Source organism: Asterias rubens, chromosome 14, assembly GCF_902459465.1.
Source record: "Asterias rubens chromosome 14, eAstRub1.3, whole genome shotgun sequence".
In the NCBI taxonomy this organism is placed as follows: domain Eukaryota; kingdom Metazoa; phylum Echinodermata; class Asteroidea; order Forcipulatida; family Asteriidae; genus Asterias; species Asterias rubens.
The window spans coordinates 7,251,126-7,271,494 of record NC_047075.1 but is presented as its reverse complement, the minus strand read 5'-3'; the positions used below and the strand labels follow the sequence as shown (position 1 = coordinate 7,271,494).

The following is a 20,369-nucleotide window of genomic DNA, read 5'->3' as shown; positions in this document are numbered from 1 at the left end:
CCTATCTTTAAGGGCGAAAGTGAAGTATTCAAAACAATGACGTAACAAAATACACCGGTCAAAGTTCACGTGACTATTTTTTAATGAAGAGATTGCACGAAAGTACACTTTTAATAGTTACCAAGAGTAATTCACTACATAAGTTGAATATACAAGCAACTATGTCCAATAACTAATTTTCTTATAACATACTGAAATTAAATTGTGATAGGGCAAGTCAATATATTGAATCAATAAACCTTATTTTGGGCCCAGTGTGAATAAAAGTGTTGATTCCGAGGATACGCGCAGACTTCTGCAGTCAGCAGTGCCATGATACTGGGCCGGGCTAAGCGGTAAAAGGAACTCATTCAAAAAGCGATTAAGCTGATTGACAAGATTGATAAGACTGATTGACAAATATTTTTGCTACGCAAAAATTTAATGTGGCAGAAACCATACCAGTGTAAACTTATTGTTAATTTGGCTGGTAACCTGTTTATGTCAAGCAATACTTGTCTGTGCTAAGCAAGTTTATGTGCTTGGGGCCAGGTAAAAAATTCAATTAAGTTGTACTCCACTTATTATTTAGTTGTTGCTTAGCAGAGGAGTTTGCTAAGCAGTGTTCTTTGCTTCACGGCTTTATGCATTGTGCCTGGTAAGGGATTGAAAACCCACTCCACGCTGTTTGGGTGGATCCGATCTGGGCGGGATTCGAATTGAAGTCCACAAAGGAAAAACTAGCTGTTGTTTTGACTTTAAGATTTGGCTGGATTATAGATTCGGATTGTGATTGTCTATGGTTATTACCTGTGGTTACAGCCAGTACTAATGGTCCACAACTAAGGCTTCAGCTAAGGCTGTTTGAAGACTACCAAAGCGCACGTCAAGACGCAGCATAAGCCGGAGCCAAAATTCTACAACATTTTCCCAGATAGACCAACTATATTTAGTGCAAATTGATGCTTTAACCTATCACAGACTTATTGATGCTTTAACCTATCACAGACTTATTGATGCTTTAACCTATCACAGACTTATTGATGCTTTATGTACACCATACTCTAAAAAAAAAACCAATCAGAATTGATCCGGATTCCTGGTCCAGTGGGAATCTCTGTCAAACCTCACGCAGACTTCGAGTAACAATCGCACTGGATAGCCTGCATTCCGGTAATTCCGACTCAGACATGCGTCTGACCCCAGGAACTCGGAATCCGGATTAACTCTAAACCATGCCCAGTAGTGCACAGTACTATTCTAATGATGAAACAGGTATACGGTTCTCTCACATTCACATGCTATAGATTTCTTGCTTAGTGTGTATTATTACATGCTACAGGAATGATATAACTATTGCACAGTGCAGTATTTAAAATCAAACTATTGCAAATACATATCAGATTCTGCCACCTTAAAATATTGATATTTCACATTAAATTAGTGCATAAAAACTGACGCAAAACATGTCTTAGCTGCTCAAAATTAACCAAAAAATATTTAAATATGCTGTAAATGTTTTACTTTTTTTTTAATTAACAGGATTATTTAACAGTGGTATACAAACACACATTCCTAGATTTACTTCTTAATTATTTGTTTCAGAAGCAAAGTTTAAACATTTTCCCAGCTGATTAAAACAAAAACATTTTACTGAATTGCCAATAAATAAAATTAAATGTTTAGAAACGAAAAAAAAAGACACGTTATCACAAGACAGACTGAATTAAGAGATGCCCATGAATAAGGCACAATGAATACCAAACACCTTAAAACAAAGGCTTTAACTCATAAATAAGTTGATTTATAAATATCTTTAAAAAATAATTTTTGGGGGATGCTTTGAAAAGTTTAACAAATTAAAAACGCAGGGGAGAAACTACCCTCGCAAAGTCGGGCAAATAGTTGAGAAATATTACCAGTGTACTTGATTTAGATATACATTATGGAGACCAATGACAAAACAAAAACAAACTTGAAAAGAACATGTCTCTACATTAAAATGTTGAAGAGTCCAGTGTGCTCCACAGAGAGCATTGTGTACAAAGTATGTGGGCAATAATTGTAAAGTGAAAGGAAAAATACAAATGAATGTTTCATGATGATGGATTTTGGAGAATAATGTGTTTGATCAGTGTACATTTTTAGGCAATATAACTTCGTGCCCCCATAATGCGCAATGGTTTATTTAAAAATAAATATTTTGCTTGTACTGTATAATTATAATGTTAGGAAGTAGCCATAACTAGTAAACTTGCAATTACAACCATGAACCTCACATTGTATAAGTGTTGAATCTCAAAGCTTTTAAGCAAAAATAACTGCTTAGAGAGGGGCACCAGTTGCACCAATGTAAACGTTAGTGATGTTTGGTTGGTTGCCAGCTTCTGTTAAGCAATATTTTGTTCGGGCTTAGGAAGTTTGTATACTAATATTCTTCATGAAAATGAGACCAGTTGGTGTGGTCGAGCCAACACTCATCTCATAAGAGAGTTACAGACGACTGTATCCACACGTTTACTATAGTAATAGTTACATCCTTTTATCCAAACCATGCAAAGCTTCAAACATTACTAACCCATGTTAAAACACCAAAAGCAAAAATAATATGATATATCTTATAAACAGTGAAAAATAGAAGTTGATTATCGACACCTTACAGCTGCAACAAGACCTAAGCGGCGGCATTTTAGTAATGGGTCCAAATATTTACAACTGTACAATATAATTATTTCAAATACTCCTCTAACATCTATTTCATAACAAAAATATTATTCGGTGAATATTCCTAAGATTATTTTAGAGGCTCTGAGACACTTGATTGTTTAAACATTTATTATACTTATATTATTTACATGTTTATACATCTATTTAAACCGTGTGCGGCTAAACATGACGATGTGATTGTCAAGTTCATTCCAAAGATTTGAGGAAAAAAAAACGATACGATTTTTAGCGTCCACTTTGATAAATAATCTTACAATAAAACGTGACCAGCACGTTTTAGGCCCCTACCAATCCAGTGTTGGCTCTAAGCAGTACAATTTTAAACTCAACAGCTCTATGAAGATTGGCCATGAGGTTGCAGGTTTTATTTCGGTTTTAATGTTTCGGATTTTTTTGTTCTGACGGTCCTGTATTCTCACTTTGTGTAGTATGAGGATAATTAGAAATGAGGCCATGTCCGAACTAGCGGCTATGCCTGTGGCCGTTGTCAAGGGCGTTGCTTAGGATATCGTATGCTTCAACGCATGAAACACTGTGATCCAACCAGAGCCATAGTCGCTCATTTGGAAATGGCCTTATTTTAGATCTTCTTAATTGGTTCGTATTCGTAATTGGTCCGTATTTGATACCTTTTGAATACAGGCTGGGGTTTGAAATGAACAATGAGAGACGACCAAGGATAAAAATGACAAAACCCCAAACACGGAAAGTTGACTGAGTATATTATTCGCTCTCATAAATAAAATAGACAGTTTTAGTTGTACTTAAGATAAATAAATAAACAAATAAATAGAAGAAACTAAAACATGAACCCTAAGCGTAATGGTAACCAGCACCACACGCAATTTTGCCATTATTATTGATTTGTTTATTACACAAATGAAACCTTCAAAGCCTTAAGGAGGTTAAATTGAGTTTTATTTTTACAACATTAAGAAAAGTAAAAAATTTAACTGTTGTATTGTTGCCATGGAAGCAACCTGTGGAAAACGTGGGTAAATTATGACCCATGACCTTTAACAATGTGTCGGCCATTTTGTTACACCTGGTCCCTCTCCACAGCACCAATCTCTAATTTGGATTTGGTCCTGTTGTGTACAAGATTAAAAAGCACGGCTTTATTAGCTTAAATGTGCAACAGTGGATACAAACTTATGCAAAAGAGTGGTGTTGTAGCCGGATGTGACGTCATTGTTGTGACGTCATTAGTACATGACTTTTGCTCCCGATATTTAAATACAACATTTGAAGTCATTCTTCTTCTCGTAGTTATTGGTGAGACTCAAACCACTCTCAGACACCTCCTTATCTTCCCGCTTGTGTAATTTCCTGAAATTATATTTAAAGTAATATTTATATTAAAGGTAATATTTATATTAAAGATACATTATGAACTCATAAAAAAAATAAAACCTCAGACAGTTTAAGCCTTGGGCGTGTATTCTTTTACATTAGGGACATTGGACTCACAAGTACTGCTTCAACATATGAAATAATGTAACATTTAACATTATAGAACCTATCAAAAATACTTCAACATGCAAGAACATCCCGTAAATCGGGGTTCTTTTTTCGATTTTCCAGATCCAAACATTACAAACTTGTACAAATAAATCTTACAGAAGCAAAGCATCTTTTTTAAAATTGTTTTCAGGGGTTTGGGAACTGATGGCAACTCAGCAACAAATACACCATTCCCCGAAACGTTATGTGCTGTACCGTCGTTCTACATCGCATCTACATGCTCTTAAATCTCCCCACCCGTCTCTATAAGCAATTTGGAGATGTTGTGAACACAGTAAAACTATTTGGTATGGCTATTAAGTATCAATGTACACCCAATTGTTAGTGCATTCCTACAGTGTCCACCATCTCAAAAAGACTTATTGAACTGGTGTTATGAATTAAAACGTAGTTGTTGACCTTATCTAAATGAACCGTTTGCCTTTGATATACGGGGCAATTTAGTATTGTGTTCCTCCTTTTGTGTCTTCATTGGGTTCTGGGAATTTTAGGAATTGTATAGAGGAATTTAGGGCCTCTTTTGTATTAGAAGAAAAGAGTGTGGTCAAGTATGTGACCATTGTGGGAAACCTCCGTTATATAACGGGCATGGTGTTGGCTTTGAGGCATGGTACTGTGCACCAGCTCTCTACTCCATCTTTATTGGGCATCTTTAATTTCATTCCATTGGTTAATTCTGGATGTGAAGCCACGGACTCTCAGAAACGTGAACTTAATCTTCACTGTACTGGCCAAGAACCCAATGGAGAGAAGACAATGAAGAGGTAGACAGGCAGTGAACTTAATCCTTGTATTGGCCAATAACCCAATGGAGAGAAGACAAGGAAGAGGTAGACAGGCAGTGAACTTAATCCTTGTACTGGCCAATAACCCAATGGAGAGAAGACAAGGAAGAGGTAGACAGGCAGTGAACTTAATCCTTGTACTGGCCAATAACCCAATGGAGAGAAGACAAGGAAGAGGTAGACAGGCAGTGAACTTAATCCTTGTACTGGCCAATAACCCAATGGAGAGAAGACAAGGAAGAGGTAGACAGGCAGTGAACTTAATCCTTGTACTGGCCAATAACCCAATGGAGAGAAGACAAGGAAGAGGTAGACAGGCAGTGAACTTAATCCTTGTACTGGCCAATAACCCAATGGAGAGAAGACAAGGAAGAGGTAGACAGGCAGTGAACTTAATCCTTGTACTGGCCAATAACCCAATGGAGAGAAGACAAGGAAGAGGTAGACAGGCAGTGAACTTAATCCTTGTACTGGCCAATAACCCAATGGAGAGAAGACAAGGAAGAGGTAGACAGGCAGTGAACTTAATCCTTGTACTGGCCAATAACCCAATGGAGAGAAGACAAGGAAGAGGTAGACAGGCAGTGAACTTAATCCTTGTACTGGCCAATAACCCAATGGAGAGAAGACAAGGAAGAGGTAGACAGGCAGTGAACTTAATCCTTGTACTGGCCAATAACCCAATGGAGAGAAGACAAGGAAGAGGTAGACAGGCAGTGAACTTAATCCTTGTACTGGCCAATAACCCAATGGAGAGAAGACAAGGAAGAGGTAGACAGGCAGTGAACTTAATCCTTGTACTGGCCAATAACCCAATGGAGAGAAGACAAGGAAGAGGTAGACAGGCAGTGAACTTAATCCTTGTACTGGCCAAGAACCCAATGGAGAGAAGACAAGGAAGGAAGTTTCAGTTTTAGATGTGGGAGGAAAACCACAGGAAAAGCCACGCAATCAGGTATGGACTGAAAAGCCCAATCCATGGAGTGCTCGCGGTGTGATTTGAACCGTGGTCTTGGAGGTGAATGACGAGGGTAGAAACCACTACGCCAACCTGACCGCCCATAGTTTGCTGGCTCTGAGCAAAATCTGGGATTTATCTTGATTATTCCCCAAGATTGTATTCGAATCTTAAAGGAACACGTTGCCTTGGATCGGTCGAGTTGGTCTTTAAAAAGCGTTTGAAACCGTTTGATATAAAATGCATACGGTTAGAAAGAAATTTTAAAAGTAGAATACAACGATCCACACAAATTTGCCTCGAAATTGCGTGGTTTTCCTTTTACTTTGTGAACTAACACGGTCGGCCATTTATGGGAGTCAAAAATTTGACTCCCATAAATGGCCGACCGTGTTAGGAGACGAGGTAAAAGGAAAACCACGAAATTTCGAGTGACACTTGTGTGGATCATTATATTCTACTGCATTTTATAACAAACGGTTACAAACGCTTTTCAAAGACCAACTCAACCAGTCCAAGGCAAAGTGTTCCTTTAACTGCTGAGGAAAGTGTAATGTCACATAATAAATCACGATGTATATACGCCTCTCTTAATATTTATGCATGAGGCACGTCACAATGCTAACTCAACACGACGCGAGCGGCGCAGCCACTGTAAAAAGTGATGGGGACGTGCGCCCATAGCCTCATTTTGGGTAAAGATTGAGACGTAATGCATAAATATTAAGAGAGGCGTGTGACTACTAACAACTCTCAGAATTGTTACAATAAAATAAAGTTTTTGTGTGTGTTAATTTCAGATGTTCAGGATAATATAAAATGTGACCATACCTCGTAAGGTCCTCTACTGCTTCTTCTACGTTACTTCCATCCTTTGCACTACACTCTATAAACAAGGCGTTGAAGGACTGTATAGGTAAGAACAATAACATTCATTTATCAATTATGTTCAATCTTAAGACCCTCATGCATTACTATTTGTACTCGGAATGTAGTGTTGCCATACCACGTTTATACCATATTATGTACCCCTCTCACACTGTAACTTAATCTGCTCTGGATCTAAGGATTTCATTTCAGGATTTTCGAGGAGGGAGTATTTTTGTACAATTTTTGTACAATATTGTAGCGATTATAACGGCAAAGAGGGGAACCCCCTTCCATTGTTTTTTTGTATCGGCTAGTTCTCCAGTTCTGCAGAGCTATTGTCTTAGTTTACAACCAAGATAACTACGATGCGATGTACATGTGACAGCCAACTGTGGGGTCGATTCTAGTTATGCAACCTCAAATAGTTACAGTCAAACAACGTTGGATGAATAATTATTAAACAAACAATATAACATTATTTAAGAAAAGTGTAGCGTCGTTTCGATCAATGTACCTTGAAAAAGACTATGACCAATAATGTGAAATGCTGCAAAAAAAAAGAAAATACATACTAAGGGTGTCTTATTCATTCATTCATTCATTCATTCATTCATTCATTCGTTTAACCTTATATTTGTTTCCAAACTTCATGAAAACAGAGTACAAACAATGTTTTTTAAGGAACAACCAATAACCAAAGCTATTTAGGGTGAGGACAAAAATAACGTATGGAGGCAAAATCTGGAAGCCGAGGCTTATGTAGGGATGCCTGGGGACAAACAATAAACGGGGACAAGAACGAACGGACTGACAAATAGATTAAAAACAGACATGATGAAGACAACAATGATGAGATACTAATTGCATAACAATAATATTACCAATAACAAAGACACCGAGTAACAATAAAAAATTAAAAAAACGTTTGCTGACAACTAAGCAAAAGTAAAATGAGAGTGAGAAGGCAAACTATGTCAATGTACTCGATACTAAACAACTAATCTATACAATGCTAGCATAGTTGCCATACACTGTCAATCCACTGATAGCAAATAATAATATTCAACACAAGAACTGATTGATAATTTAGAAATTTAAATCTTAAGAATAGATACTTTATATTCGAGATAATAGAGTTCTTACCGAAGCAAGTCTCTCTCCATCTTCTGTGCGCACGCATCTTATCCCCTCAGCCTGTGCAGATGCGCGCGCATCCACCTTATTAGCGCATATCATCACCGGTATCGGCTTGTTAGCGCCCTCCTGTGGAAGTAATCAAAATATCATTTTATACTTCTTTAACTTTTAATTAGTTATCAAAACACTGTAACTTTATCGTTGTTGTAACTGTCGGGACCTTCGTCAATGATTATCAGAGCTTTGGTGATGTTAAATTCTTATTGAACACGTTTATATCTTATTGACTTTTGTCGTCAATACCAAACCATTTTGTACATCAGTTTCTCCTGGACTCACCGTGTGTTTGTTATAGGAATTTAGGAATACCTATAGTCTAACTGCCCTCATATTTATACATACATATATATATTATGGTGAATAAAGCAGTATTTTTGTTAATGTTTGTTTTAATGCTTACCTCAATAGCTTCAATCCAGTCGCGTACATTAATGAAGGACCTTTCGTACGTACAGTCGTACAACAATAAAACACCATCTGCACGTCGGAAATACGATTTGGCGATGCTACGAAATCTTTCCTGCCCTGCTGTATCCCATAGCTGTAATGACGTCACTTTATCGTCTATCTCGATGGTTTTCATTTGGAAGTCGACGCCTGTTTCATGTATGAATAAGAATGATTAATGAAAAGATGACGTATTGAATGTGTACAGTACACACTCATAAAGTAGGTACTTTTTACCCGTTTTTAGCTAATTTGTTTTGCCTTTGGTCGGAGTGATAATTACAAGGGAATGTACACGTCTGACAATTATGACCGCAGCAAAGTTTCTCAATCTCACCAGATATCATTCTTCCCTGCGTGGACTTATTCGCTCCGAATTCGAAATATTTTTAAACTAAATTTGCAGACGTTGGTTTCATTGTGTACATTTACCTTTATAGGATTAAACAATCGGAAGGTTCCAAATTGCCTTTAATTCTATCCCAGGTATTACGTATGGCTGTTTCCTTTTTGTTAATGTTTTTTTATGGTAAATTCCATTGTCAATTAATTGTAATCATAAACCACTTCTGTCCCGACTCTGTCTATCTTCCATTAATTACTATCCTTGAGTTCTACATTACATCAATATCTACCCTAAAATAACACTCCATTAAATAATGTGCATGACGTACGTACTGCTGCACTACACGAAGCTTATGTGAGACTACTAAGTCAATACATTGTCAGTAGCGGTAGACACATTTTTATTTCAATAACATGAGAACCGTAAAAACAGTCAATCCCGATCACACTACATTAATTTAGCTTCTAGAACCCCTTCTTTGGGTTTATTAATTCAAGGGGCCACCGATGTCCCAGACGTCTACTCTAAACCTCCCTGGACAAAGTTGACAGGGAACTGATCAAAATTATGTCAACAAACTGACACAAAATCATATTCCAAATCCCACTTTTTGAACCTGTTCCAAACTTTGACTCAGGCTTCCCGACTGAACCCGGGAACTTCTAAAAGTGACCTTCGTTGTCATACACGGAGATTCCCAGTTCGTACGTTTTTGTGTAAATGTATAAAGCCAATACCCGTCTTTATCATTGCAGATAAGGCCAAGGAACCAGTCTAAACACTAGGGTGGCTTCACAACCGAGTAATTTTGACACTATTAGTCATATAACTCACACAATCTGTGTTTAACCACAATGTGAAATTACTTTCTTATTAATTCAAGTGCAGACATTTATGCGCGTGATAGTAAGGCAAATTCTACAACATACTATGATCTTCTTGGGCAATACGCCCTCTACGTCCTGTGCAAGTTAGTTTGTTGTTGTTCCTCACCTGCTGTTATACATAGCTGGATTCTTCCTGGTTTACCCAGTATCATTTCTGGAATGTCCAGCAGAGTTTGCGTGTTGTAGTTTAGTACATACAGTCATTTACATAAATATTGATTAACATAATAATTTACATATTGATTTATATATTGATTTACTTAACGTCGTTTGCGTAAAATTTGTAGTTAGTACAGTCGTTTACATATTGATTTACATATTTAGAAATCGAAAGACGCATTCCATAATCATTCGACTGCAATAATATGTAGGCCAAAACATTTTGCAAAAGAATGTATGTGAAATTGTTGCCATTCACACAATTGTTTTGACTAAACATGTGACGAGGCAACATTAATGTTTTCTATCCCATGAATCTCAAACTAGACACTCACTACAGCTTTAAAACTATCTTGAAAATACACTTGTTAAGTCTGTAAAGTGCCGTCAAACACTTCTTTTTGGTAAACGTTGAAAACGCAGTGGTTCCTTTCTTATCATTGAAGTCGGTGTTAACTTTGTTTAAAACCCCCTTTTTAACATGAACATTTTCTGTTGACTTGTTCTGGTTTTTGCAAGTGTACAATTATTTTGCTGAGATGTATGTGATGCACTAAAAACAATAAAAGTTTAGTTAACATTCGATTAGATGTCTTACCTAATGTGGAGTTGAGGTTACTTTGGAAGATTCCTTTGCACAGGCGCATTATGAAGCTAGACTTGCCAACAGCTGCGTCTCCAGCTAACACTATTTTGTACATACGTTCCGGTGGACTTTGAGGTCTTTTTGGTTGTATCTAGAAACGAAAACAGATTTAGGTTAGAGAGGACTATGCCCGAGTTTAATTTAGTAACAATGAGTTGGGAAACAGTCGTCGTTTATCGTCTACACGTAACATATTTAAAGGAACACGTTGCCTTGGATCGGACGAGTTGGTCCATGAAAAGCGTTTGAAACCGTTTGTTATGAAATGCATATGGTTAGAAAGATGTTTCAAAAGTAGAATATAATGATCCACACAAGTATCACTCAAAATTGCACGGTTTTCATTTTACGTCGCGAACAAACACGTTCGGCCATTTTTGACTCCCATAAATGGCCGACTGTGTTCGTCGACGAGGTAAAACGAAAACCACGCAATTTCGATGCATATTTGTGTAGATCATTGTATTCTGCTTTTACAACATCTTTCTAACCATAACGATTTTATACCAAACGGTTTTAAAAGACCAACTCGACCGATCCAAGGCAACGTGTTCCTTTAAACGGCTGTTGCCGTATGTATCATACGTTCAGGTGGACTCTGAGATCGTTTTCATTGAATCTAATATCGAGGGTAGAAAAGGTTACGTCAAAGTGATTTGCAATAGTCGTCGTTTAACATCTAAACAAAGGTGTTTGAGCATCGTTAAGCGGTTGTTTGCTTACTGTATCCACTGAATTGTAGAATATGCGACTTGTCGATTTGTTTTGGATACCAAGTACAGTGAGAACAAAATTAACACGGCGAGAACTACAATATGTATTAACAAAACCAAAATACCCACCAACCGCATTCTTAATCATATGACCTTTGGGGCATATATTTTGTTCTTTCTACTGTCCTAGTAGTTTCCAATTGTGTACACACATTTCCTTGCAGAGCACCGCAGACTTTATAAACCCCACGTATAAGTCCCTTTCCTTTACGATTTGTTCTACTTGATCTCCATCTGGTATGTCGTTTATGAGAGCACACCCTGTCCCCTGATTACGATACTCAATAGAAAAGCAATTCCATTGGTTTCACCGGAAGTTAATTAATGCTATCCAGAAGTGTTAATGGCTGGCCGAAAAATAATCTAAATTATTAAAAAACTACACTACATTTGCAAAAATCCACCACACAGCAAACAACAAACATTATGTTAGTCGTACGATAACTTCAACTTCTACTTGTTAAGTTATTTGCACACAAAACATTCAATTTAAATAAATAAAAAATAAATAAATAATCAATAAAGTATGTCATCATTGTTCAAATCTAAAACTTGTTTAGACAAAATTAGCTCTTAAAAACCCCCCTTAATAGTGTGTTTCGGGTTGTGCTTTTTTATACTTCATTATTTCACAATTTGCTATTAATATCATTTTTACAATCAACATAAGATAAAAACAGCAAAAACACCGCAAACAAGTTAGCAACCAGTTAAACCATGAGACCAATCTGTGTATACCTCTTCCTGATCACTACTTCCGAAAAGTTCTTCAAAAAATCCAGCAAACTAATATTAGCAGTTAATAAATTAAACATTGTTATCTGAATAATGATTCATAATGTACCAGTTTATAGCGCCGGTATCCGCCTATTTCAAACTTTTTTTTTTTGGGGGGGGGGGGTGGGGGACATAAGTTTGGACACTAGTTGGGACACAAATTTAATGCCCGAGATTCAAACCCACATTCTGATGATTTTGCAAATATAACTTGACGTCATGGACACATCAATGTTAAGACTTGTTTAAGTTTTCCCATAAAATGTAACTGACAGAACAACTAACGAAATGCTCTTTATTGCGATCGTCGGCAATCATTTGAAGTCATATATTCTATCTCATTAAGAGGGTAAATGTGCAGGAATGTTACCAACGGGCACCTCTCAGGTTAACATAGTTTATTTTGAGTATTTTGCACGCGGTTTCAGTAAAGTGGCAACAACAAAGATTGTGCATTGGATGTGGTTTCAAAAACACCAACCTCGACTCCAAAGGGTCGACCACCAAGTTGGTTATTTTATTGGCCCAAGTTCAGCCAACATGGAATGTGCATATCATTATCAATATCATTGAGCCCTGTAGTAATTTCTAGTGTTATTACACTCTATCTCACCTTCGTTGGTACCTGTGGAAGCGCCCTCTTGCGACCAGAGTTACGAGGTGAGATGTTACGCTGCAGTCTTTCATTCTTCAAAGAGGCGACTGGTTCGTGGACCGGTGACTTTTTAGCAACCGTGACGTCAGACTTATTTAAGGCGGTGACGTCATCCGTTACAGACTCCACTCTTTGAGTTTGGGTTGGCTATAAGAGGGAAGACATATTGTTTGATACCACTGTGCCTCATTGTTCACTTAATATAAGCAAACAGAATAGCAGCCCCAAAACTAACCCTTGTGGCACGATACTATGCTGTCATATATACACAAACGTTGAACAATGAATCGTTTGCTGCAATTTAGCAAGGGACCCTTGCTAAATTGCTCTCGTGTGAAAGGAACTCGAATAATCAATGTTGTATTCACCTTCTACAAGTGCTACACCAATGCTACATTTTAACAAGGGACACTTGCTACATTTCTCCCGTGTGAAAGGGGCTAGAGTAATGTCAGTTGTACCCACCTGTTGATTATCGCAGACAACCACAGCTTCCTTGATTGTAATCTCCTCGATAGGGGTCGCCCTTCTAATGTCCTCATCCACGCAGTTTGATTCCAGCTCTGAATCCAACTCGTGTGGATCCCGTAATGTGGAGTTTCCAGAGTCTATTGTCAAAATAGTAATAATTAATCATTATTATTATTATAATTTAGAGTAATTCTTATAAAGCGCATATATCCTAGATCAAGGCGCTGAACAAAAAAAATTGATAAGTTCTGTACAGTTCAATTTTTATAAGTTTCTTAAATTTCATCATTGAGTCAGATTGGTAAGCAATAGTCACATCAGATCAGAATTTTTTCATTGATCACAAATTCATCTCACAAGAAAAAGTACAGCACAAACTCACGCATACACACCCAGTTTTGTGTATTAATAAAAGTGAAGTATCAAGCGTATAACTCAATTTGCTACGTGTTAATAAAATATTCATTTGCATAAAATCTGTAGTACACAAGGGCTCATTCGGGATATGAAGAAATAAAACTTTGCCATTTGAATTGAATTAAATTGAATTGAATTATTCGTCAAGTATAAAAAAAAAAATACATGAAATTTAAAATCCAATTGTGCAGCAACATATAAAATATTAAAATGTAAAAATTGCACAAGATAAATAACTGGCAAAGTTTATCTCAAAATACTAGTCATACCTCAAGATAAACTAACTGATAGCAATCCCACGGTCTTTCAGACGGTATAGAGATTGAATTTTGCACATGTGGGGTCAGGTGTGTCATTTTTTTTTTCTTACACGACAAACTAAGGCGTAAAAAAATGTGTACAAGTCAATAGGAAATTCCCTTGAAACAGCTGACTAGTCTATGTTGCAGACCTATTGCAGACATATCCTGTGGCAACCCCCAAACAGACTGAATTGCCGTATAAAAAGTGCCTTCGGACGAGGCGCAAGTTTTTGTGTGTGGGGTTTTAGGCCTGGAGTTTCATCTTTGAGAGGGCATGAAGGCCGTTTTCATTTTGCAATCCATGTAATTCCAGGCCTGGGTTTTTGCATTTTGCAGTGTTAATTAAAAGATACATAAACTTGTAAGCACATTAATTATGCTGATAGCAAGTGTAAGTAAATACACCCGTTTTCGCATATATCATAATAAAACAAAACATTAAAGTACAAAATAAAGGTCACAGCAATTGTCTTTGTTCACACCAACATTTTTAATAACAAAAAGTGCACTCACTCATGTGAGATGTTAGTAAAACTATTGTTTTAATTTATTGCTTTAGGCCAATTTCCATAACAAACGTATCTGACATTGCCATGGTTTTTGGAGTAGAACTGCTTGTAAAGTTAAGGTCAACTGCCTATTGCGCATTATTAAACATGAATCAACTGTACTCGGAAGAAATGCTTGTATTAAGGTCAAACTGCTCACTGCGCAATATTAAACATTACTCAACTGTATGTGAAAGAATGTTTCTAAAGTTAAGGTCAAACTGCTCACTGCGCAATATTAAACATGGCTCAACTGTATGCGAAAGAAATGTTTCTAAAGTTAAGGTCAAACTGCTCACTGCGCAATATTAAACATTGCTCAACTGTATGCGAAGCAAACGCGAAGTGATTTTGACATCACAGCTTTATTATTCACATCACAACATAACTTGTTAACATTAACGAATCGTTCGTTGCGAATATTTTGTAACACTAATTTCGCTTCGCAAGTAAGGTATGAGTCAGCCTTAACAACACACAAGAAAATGTATTCCACGATGGCGCAATAAACGTTATTGGTTTGATGACGTCATGTAAATTTGGACCATTAGGCCAGTGAAAACTAGAAAACATTAAAACACTGCAAACGTGTGGGGAATATTCCTTGAGGAAACTGTCATTATATTTCATGAACTTACCTTCGTAGTCAAATTTATATAACGGTTTGTATGAGGCTTTAAAATAAGGATAGTATGCAAACATTTATATTTTTACGTTATGTCACAGTTCACTTTCTTGGTCAGCATGACCCACAACATTTTCAGGTCACTAAAGTACCTGATTTAGTGTTATTTAGTTTTTAAAATGAGAAAATAAAAATAGTAGTTGCAAAACAGAATGAGCTATGGTATCAATGCAAAATCTAGTTAATGGTTTGACATTTTACAAGTAATATAATTTGTAGAGTGATAGTCTTATAGCCCCTTTCTTTATTCTTGGGCTACGATAGTAATTGTGGCTTTGGCTACGATAGTCATTCTGGCTTTCGGTAAGAGAATTCGAAAAGTTGGACGACCCTTTTAGACCGGATCCCAGGCCAAAACACGTAGTTTCGAAAAGGACGAAAATATCCCAAGTCTATGACAGAAAAAAAAATATACATGATTTATGGATACCAGCAAAAAGTTGTTGGAAGTTTGCCCAAAATGATACCAGTATAAAAACTCCTATGTCATGTCCCGTGGTTCTTGCTCACGTGTTTTATGCAGGATTGCTTGTAGCCTAGCTAGAGGCAGATAATTGTCCACCGAGCGTTTTTGTTTATTATTGTAAAAAATTATTCACAAAAGAGATAGATTGGAGAGTTCCTACAATAACTTAGCACTGCCTTGGGTCTTGTTTGGGCTTGTCCACTGAATTAAACAACTTGACCTTGTGCGTCACTAATAAACTGACTATTGAGTTTACTTCAACTGTGTCCAACACACAGGTTTTTAACTTTTGTTTTTAACTATTAATTGAGGACTTTTGAATACCCGAGCAATGTTTTTGAAATGAAAATAATGGACTAATTCATTCAGATTGTAAAGGGTTATTGTTGTTTAAAGGCAATTGCCACCTTTGATAGTTTTAAGACCAGCATTGACTTCTCACTTGGTGTATCCCTAAATATGCATAAAGTAAACCTGTGAATACCTTTGCTCCATTGGTCATCGAAGATGCAAGATAATATTAAAGAACAAATTAATTCCCTTGTTGCACACGTTTGTGTGCACTTTTAGACGCGTGAGCAATGTGTAAAAGGTGAAAAGAAAGATGTAATGTCGTTACCTCACAATGAAACGATTACGAATACAACGAATATTGACTATTCGGATATTGTAATGTATCAATAATTCGGATATTGTGTTGTATAAACGCTACGAAGAATCCGAATACCCGAATAATCAGAATAACCGAAATGTAACTTACCGACTTCATCTGGATAGCTTTCACCGTCGGCTGTTTGATGATAAACGAATCGCCGTTTAGTCGAACCCGATCCAGGCAGACAAAGCATTGGAGATTCACTTTCTACGGAATCTTGAGATATTAGACTCCGCCTTCTTCGACTAAATCTGCATATCATGAATAATGCACAAACTTGATTATTCACTCTCTACAGAATCTTGAGATATTAGAATCTGCCGCCTTCGACTAAATCTGCATATCATGAATATTGTATAATCTTGACTATTCACTCTCTACGGAGTATTAAATATTAAAATCCGCCTCCTACTAAATCTGCGTATCTTGAATAATTCATAAACTTAATTATTCACTCTCTCGAGATAGCAGACTCCGCCTCATTCAACTAAATCTGCATATCATGACTACATTATCATAAAGTTACTAATTATATTTTGAGTATGATTTGTAACTTTGCACAGTGGAAGTATAACTATAAAATAGGTTTGCGGTAACACTGCACTGTGTGAATATTTCTTTTGGGTCGTGTTGGTTCTAGAAATAATACACACACACTACATTAATCTGGTTCACCCTTGCACTCTGTTAAGTCTAGGATCAAGACCCCTTGATGGAAAACACAAGAACAATGCCAAGTTTGCTTACCCTTTCTAGCAATGCATGCTTCATTGTTACAAAATATGCGAGTAATAATACAAATATGAAACAGACTCGACAATGCCGATTGCGATTCTTTTGGAATGTATTAATTTAGTTTCAAACAAAACGGTTTATTAAAGTACTTACGAATCAGCAGCGGCCATGTTTAAGGTCAAAGGTGAATCTTCACCATAATGCACCATGCTGAAGGCATTCCTCTTCTGATTGGTTGGTGTAACAGAGCGTGACCGTTGATGCTGATACTAAAGGATAAACAAGAAAACGCACATTTAAATGGACCCAATACCCGACGTTGTGTATCAACAATTGAGAGTTGCTGAAATTTGACTGCTTTCATTTTACGATGAGTAATAAATTCTAGGCTGCATGCACTTTATTTTCAACTTGATCCTTTGTGTGTGATATACAGCAATGGCTGTTTGATTTATACCACACGTCGTAATATGACCATTGCTGCTGTTAATTCAAATACCTATTCGAAATACATAATACAATTAATTACTGAGTAGTCAAAAGGCATCACAATTCACAAATCATTTAAACATGAGTTTGTAAATAATTGTTTGGAAGTCGTGGTGTTTTTTTTTTTGCCACAACTTTAATCATCAACGATTGTACCTTTACTATATCTCATACCAATTAATAAACCATAAAGGACGCAGAATGGGTAACATTTAAATAGAACAGGGTTTGAGAAAAGAAATCTTGACTGTATCAAGACATGAACCAACGACCTCCAGATCGAACCGGAGCCCTACTATTAGGTCAGTCACTTTGGTCGATCGCCCGTACGGTTAATCTGGAGGTAGTTGGTTCATGTTCTACCACAGTCAATATTTCTATGTTCAAAGCCAAACAAGTCAATTGATGCTGTAATTTAAATACCATGTAACCAATCACAAACGTGTTTTTTTTATTCTGAGGCAACACAAGGCCCTACTGGTATTTAAATTATGTTTAAAACAATTATTGCCAAACAAAAGTATAATGTTACAATAATCGAGAAAGGTAAGAAAATAAACCCAATGGGTTTTTTTTTAATAAAGAAAATAATTTGTATACAGATTTTTTAAAATTTTATTGCAAGAAAATTATAAGGAGAAGTCAACTGCTTACCCGCTTCATACTGTCAACAGTGGCTCGTAGATCGTCATTTGTATCTTGTAATCTTCTGTTTGCCTCCCTAAAACATAAAACCATCATTCATTATTTTAAAAACTAGCATAAAACTGCCGTCGTATGCATTGGCAATATTGACATTGCATATACTTAACTGCACATGTGCGTACTAAATTTCATACTAAATTGTTCTTTTTGTTTACGAATATGGCATTATAAATTAACTCTGGAGCCTCGCAAAGTTTCAAATATTTGAACCCGTATCGTGCGATTTTTTTTTTCAATCGTTTGAAATTTTGTATCATAGTTCTCTGATGTCCAACGTTTCGTTTCGTTTATATAAAGATTAAAACTCGTAAATATAACCCAACCCAAGTTTACAGACCGATCGTTTAAGAACAGTTATCAAAATGACTTGGCAAACCCAGAAATGAAAGATTGTTATATACTTACTGTAGCAACTGAACTTGTCTTGCGAGACTGTCATGATCGTACATGTACTCGTGCAGTAAACTTTTATCACTAGACAGAAAACAGAAAATAAAGAAAAGTGAGTGAGTGGTATAAAATCTGTGAAGTATTTCTTGTGATGAGTGGCGATCATGAATCACGATCGCAGATTAATTCTTGCAAAAGTGATTAAACTAATATTAGTTGAACTTTTAACAAATTAAAGTAGCAAACAAACATAATTAAGGTTTGCAAGTTAAACAACCACTCGAGTTACAAGGTAGTAAACTAGTTAACTTTACCACACCTTTATAAATCAGCTAAAAATCAGATATATTTATAACCATAAACCAGTTTACTTTTTGAGGTTAAACCTAAACCTAGTTTAGTTCTTACCTATCCATACACTCATCATACTCTGACTTGAATGCTGCTAACTCACTACGTGTTATGGCTAGTGTAGTTGAGGCTTCGGTTAAGCTGCTCTTTAGTTGTCTATTCTCATGCTGTAACTCATCCAGTTTCTTCTTAAGCGCTTCATCTTTGGGTTTCTCTCGACTGTGCCATCTCTTTTCAAACTACAACAATAAATGAAACATGAAATAGTCGAAAAGTTTGAAACGATAGGCCATTTTCGAAAACACGTTTTGAGTCCAGTTCAGGCTCCGTACATTGAAAACGTGCAATTTCGGTGTTTGGTTGTAAGTAGTAGCCGAAACTTCAACCGAGGTTTGAAAATAACAATCTACTTTTGAAAGAGTAACATTTACTTCCGCGCTCTCTTGTTGAAAGGCACTGTACACATCCGGTAATCGTAAAAGACCAGGATTCTCACTTGGTGTATCCAAACATGCATCAGATAACAACATGTGTAAACATTTAGGCTAAATAGATCAACGAAGTTGCAAGATAATGAAATAGAGAAGCACCCTTGTTGCAAAATTTATGCGCCCGAAGATCTAGTTAAATGTTTTATAAAATGTTTGAGCTTACGGAGTGAAATCTGCTGAGGTTTGCTTGTAACTCAGTTATCTCAGCCTCTAATCTTTTCTTGAGTTCTTCTTTCTCAATGATGGCTGTTTCTTTCTCTTCTTCTCTTACTCTTGCTTCTAACTTTGTCATTTGTGTCTCCATCTCCAGCTCTATGTGTTGAAGATGCTCTGTGTGGGACTCGTTGGCTCTGTACAGACAAACCAACATCAACCTTTTAATATCTGATAACATACATACTTTACATACAACAAAATACTTGTAACGCGCCTTTACATTACGATCAAAGCACTGAAAAGAGCAAAACCAATGGCCATGGAACTATAACTACAACATACAAGTTATTACATCTGATACAAATGAGTTTTAAAGGATTTTTTGAACAAAAGTAAAGAGTTATAGTTTCTGATACGTACTGGGAGGTTGTTCCAAATTTGGGGAGCAACAAAGGAGAAAGTTTGGTTGTGAGCAGATGAGAGTGTTCTGATGGTTGGGTGTTCGGTTATAGGCGTATGGTGTCAGAAGCTGATCGCAAGCTTTATTTTATAAATACAGAAGACATGCTGACTTAAATGACATTACATTTCCATTTTTGTTTTGTTTTAAACATTTTCATTAGCTACATTCGGTGATGTGTTCTGTTGTTGTTTGTGTTTTTATTGTCCAACTCTTGTGTTCTCGTTTTTGCAAATGATTTAGGGTGGACTTCAGAACAACATAAGTCCACATACTATGGGACTTGAATTCAAAACACCGTGTGGACCCACATACGTC

General features: G+C 36.5%; 1 protein-coding gene and 1 long non-coding RNA gene across 6 annotated transcripts in view; one reads left to right on the top strand and one right to left on the bottom strand.

The window, feature by feature from the left end:
- Positions 1-58: 58 nt before the first annotated feature.
- LOC117299236 (ras and EF-hand domain-containing protein homolog) overlaps positions 59-20,369 on the bottom strand; it is a 44,373-nt gene continuing 24,062 nt past the window's right edge. For all 5 annotated transcript variants that reach the window (XM_033782708.1, XM_033782710.1, XM_033782713.1 and 2 more), the window contains 13 exons: positions 19,599-19,785; positions 19,002-19,183; positions 18,609-18,677; positions 18,153-18,219; positions 17,163-17,278; positions 16,380-16,525; positions 13,196-13,338; positions 12,689-12,877; positions 10,478-10,616; positions 8,441-8,637; positions 7,987-8,106; positions 6,805-6,881; positions 59-4,035 (listed from right to left, as the gene is read on the bottom strand). In XM_033782708.1, coding sequence (XP_033638599.1) covers positions 3,939-4,035; positions 6,805-6,881; positions 7,987-8,106; positions 8,441-8,637; positions 10,478-10,616; positions 12,689-12,877; positions 13,196-13,338; positions 16,380-16,525; positions 17,163-17,278; positions 18,153-18,219; positions 18,609-18,677; positions 19,002-19,183; positions 19,599-19,785 — 1,729 coding nt within the window. In that variant the 3' untranslated portion in view covers positions 59-3,938. The remainder of the gene's footprint in view (positions 4,036-6,804; positions 6,882-7,986; positions 8,107-8,440; positions 8,638-10,477; positions 10,617-12,688; positions 12,878-13,195; positions 13,339-16,379; positions 16,526-17,162; positions 17,279-18,152; positions 18,220-18,608; positions 18,678-19,001; positions 19,184-19,598; positions 19,786-20,369) is intronic.
- Positions 5,887-8,504, top strand: LOC117299237. Its single transcript, XR_004520046.1, has 3 exons — positions 5,887-5,970; positions 6,774-6,889; positions 8,449-8,504. It is a non-coding gene; the product is annotated as an uncharacterized LOC117299237 (long non-coding RNA).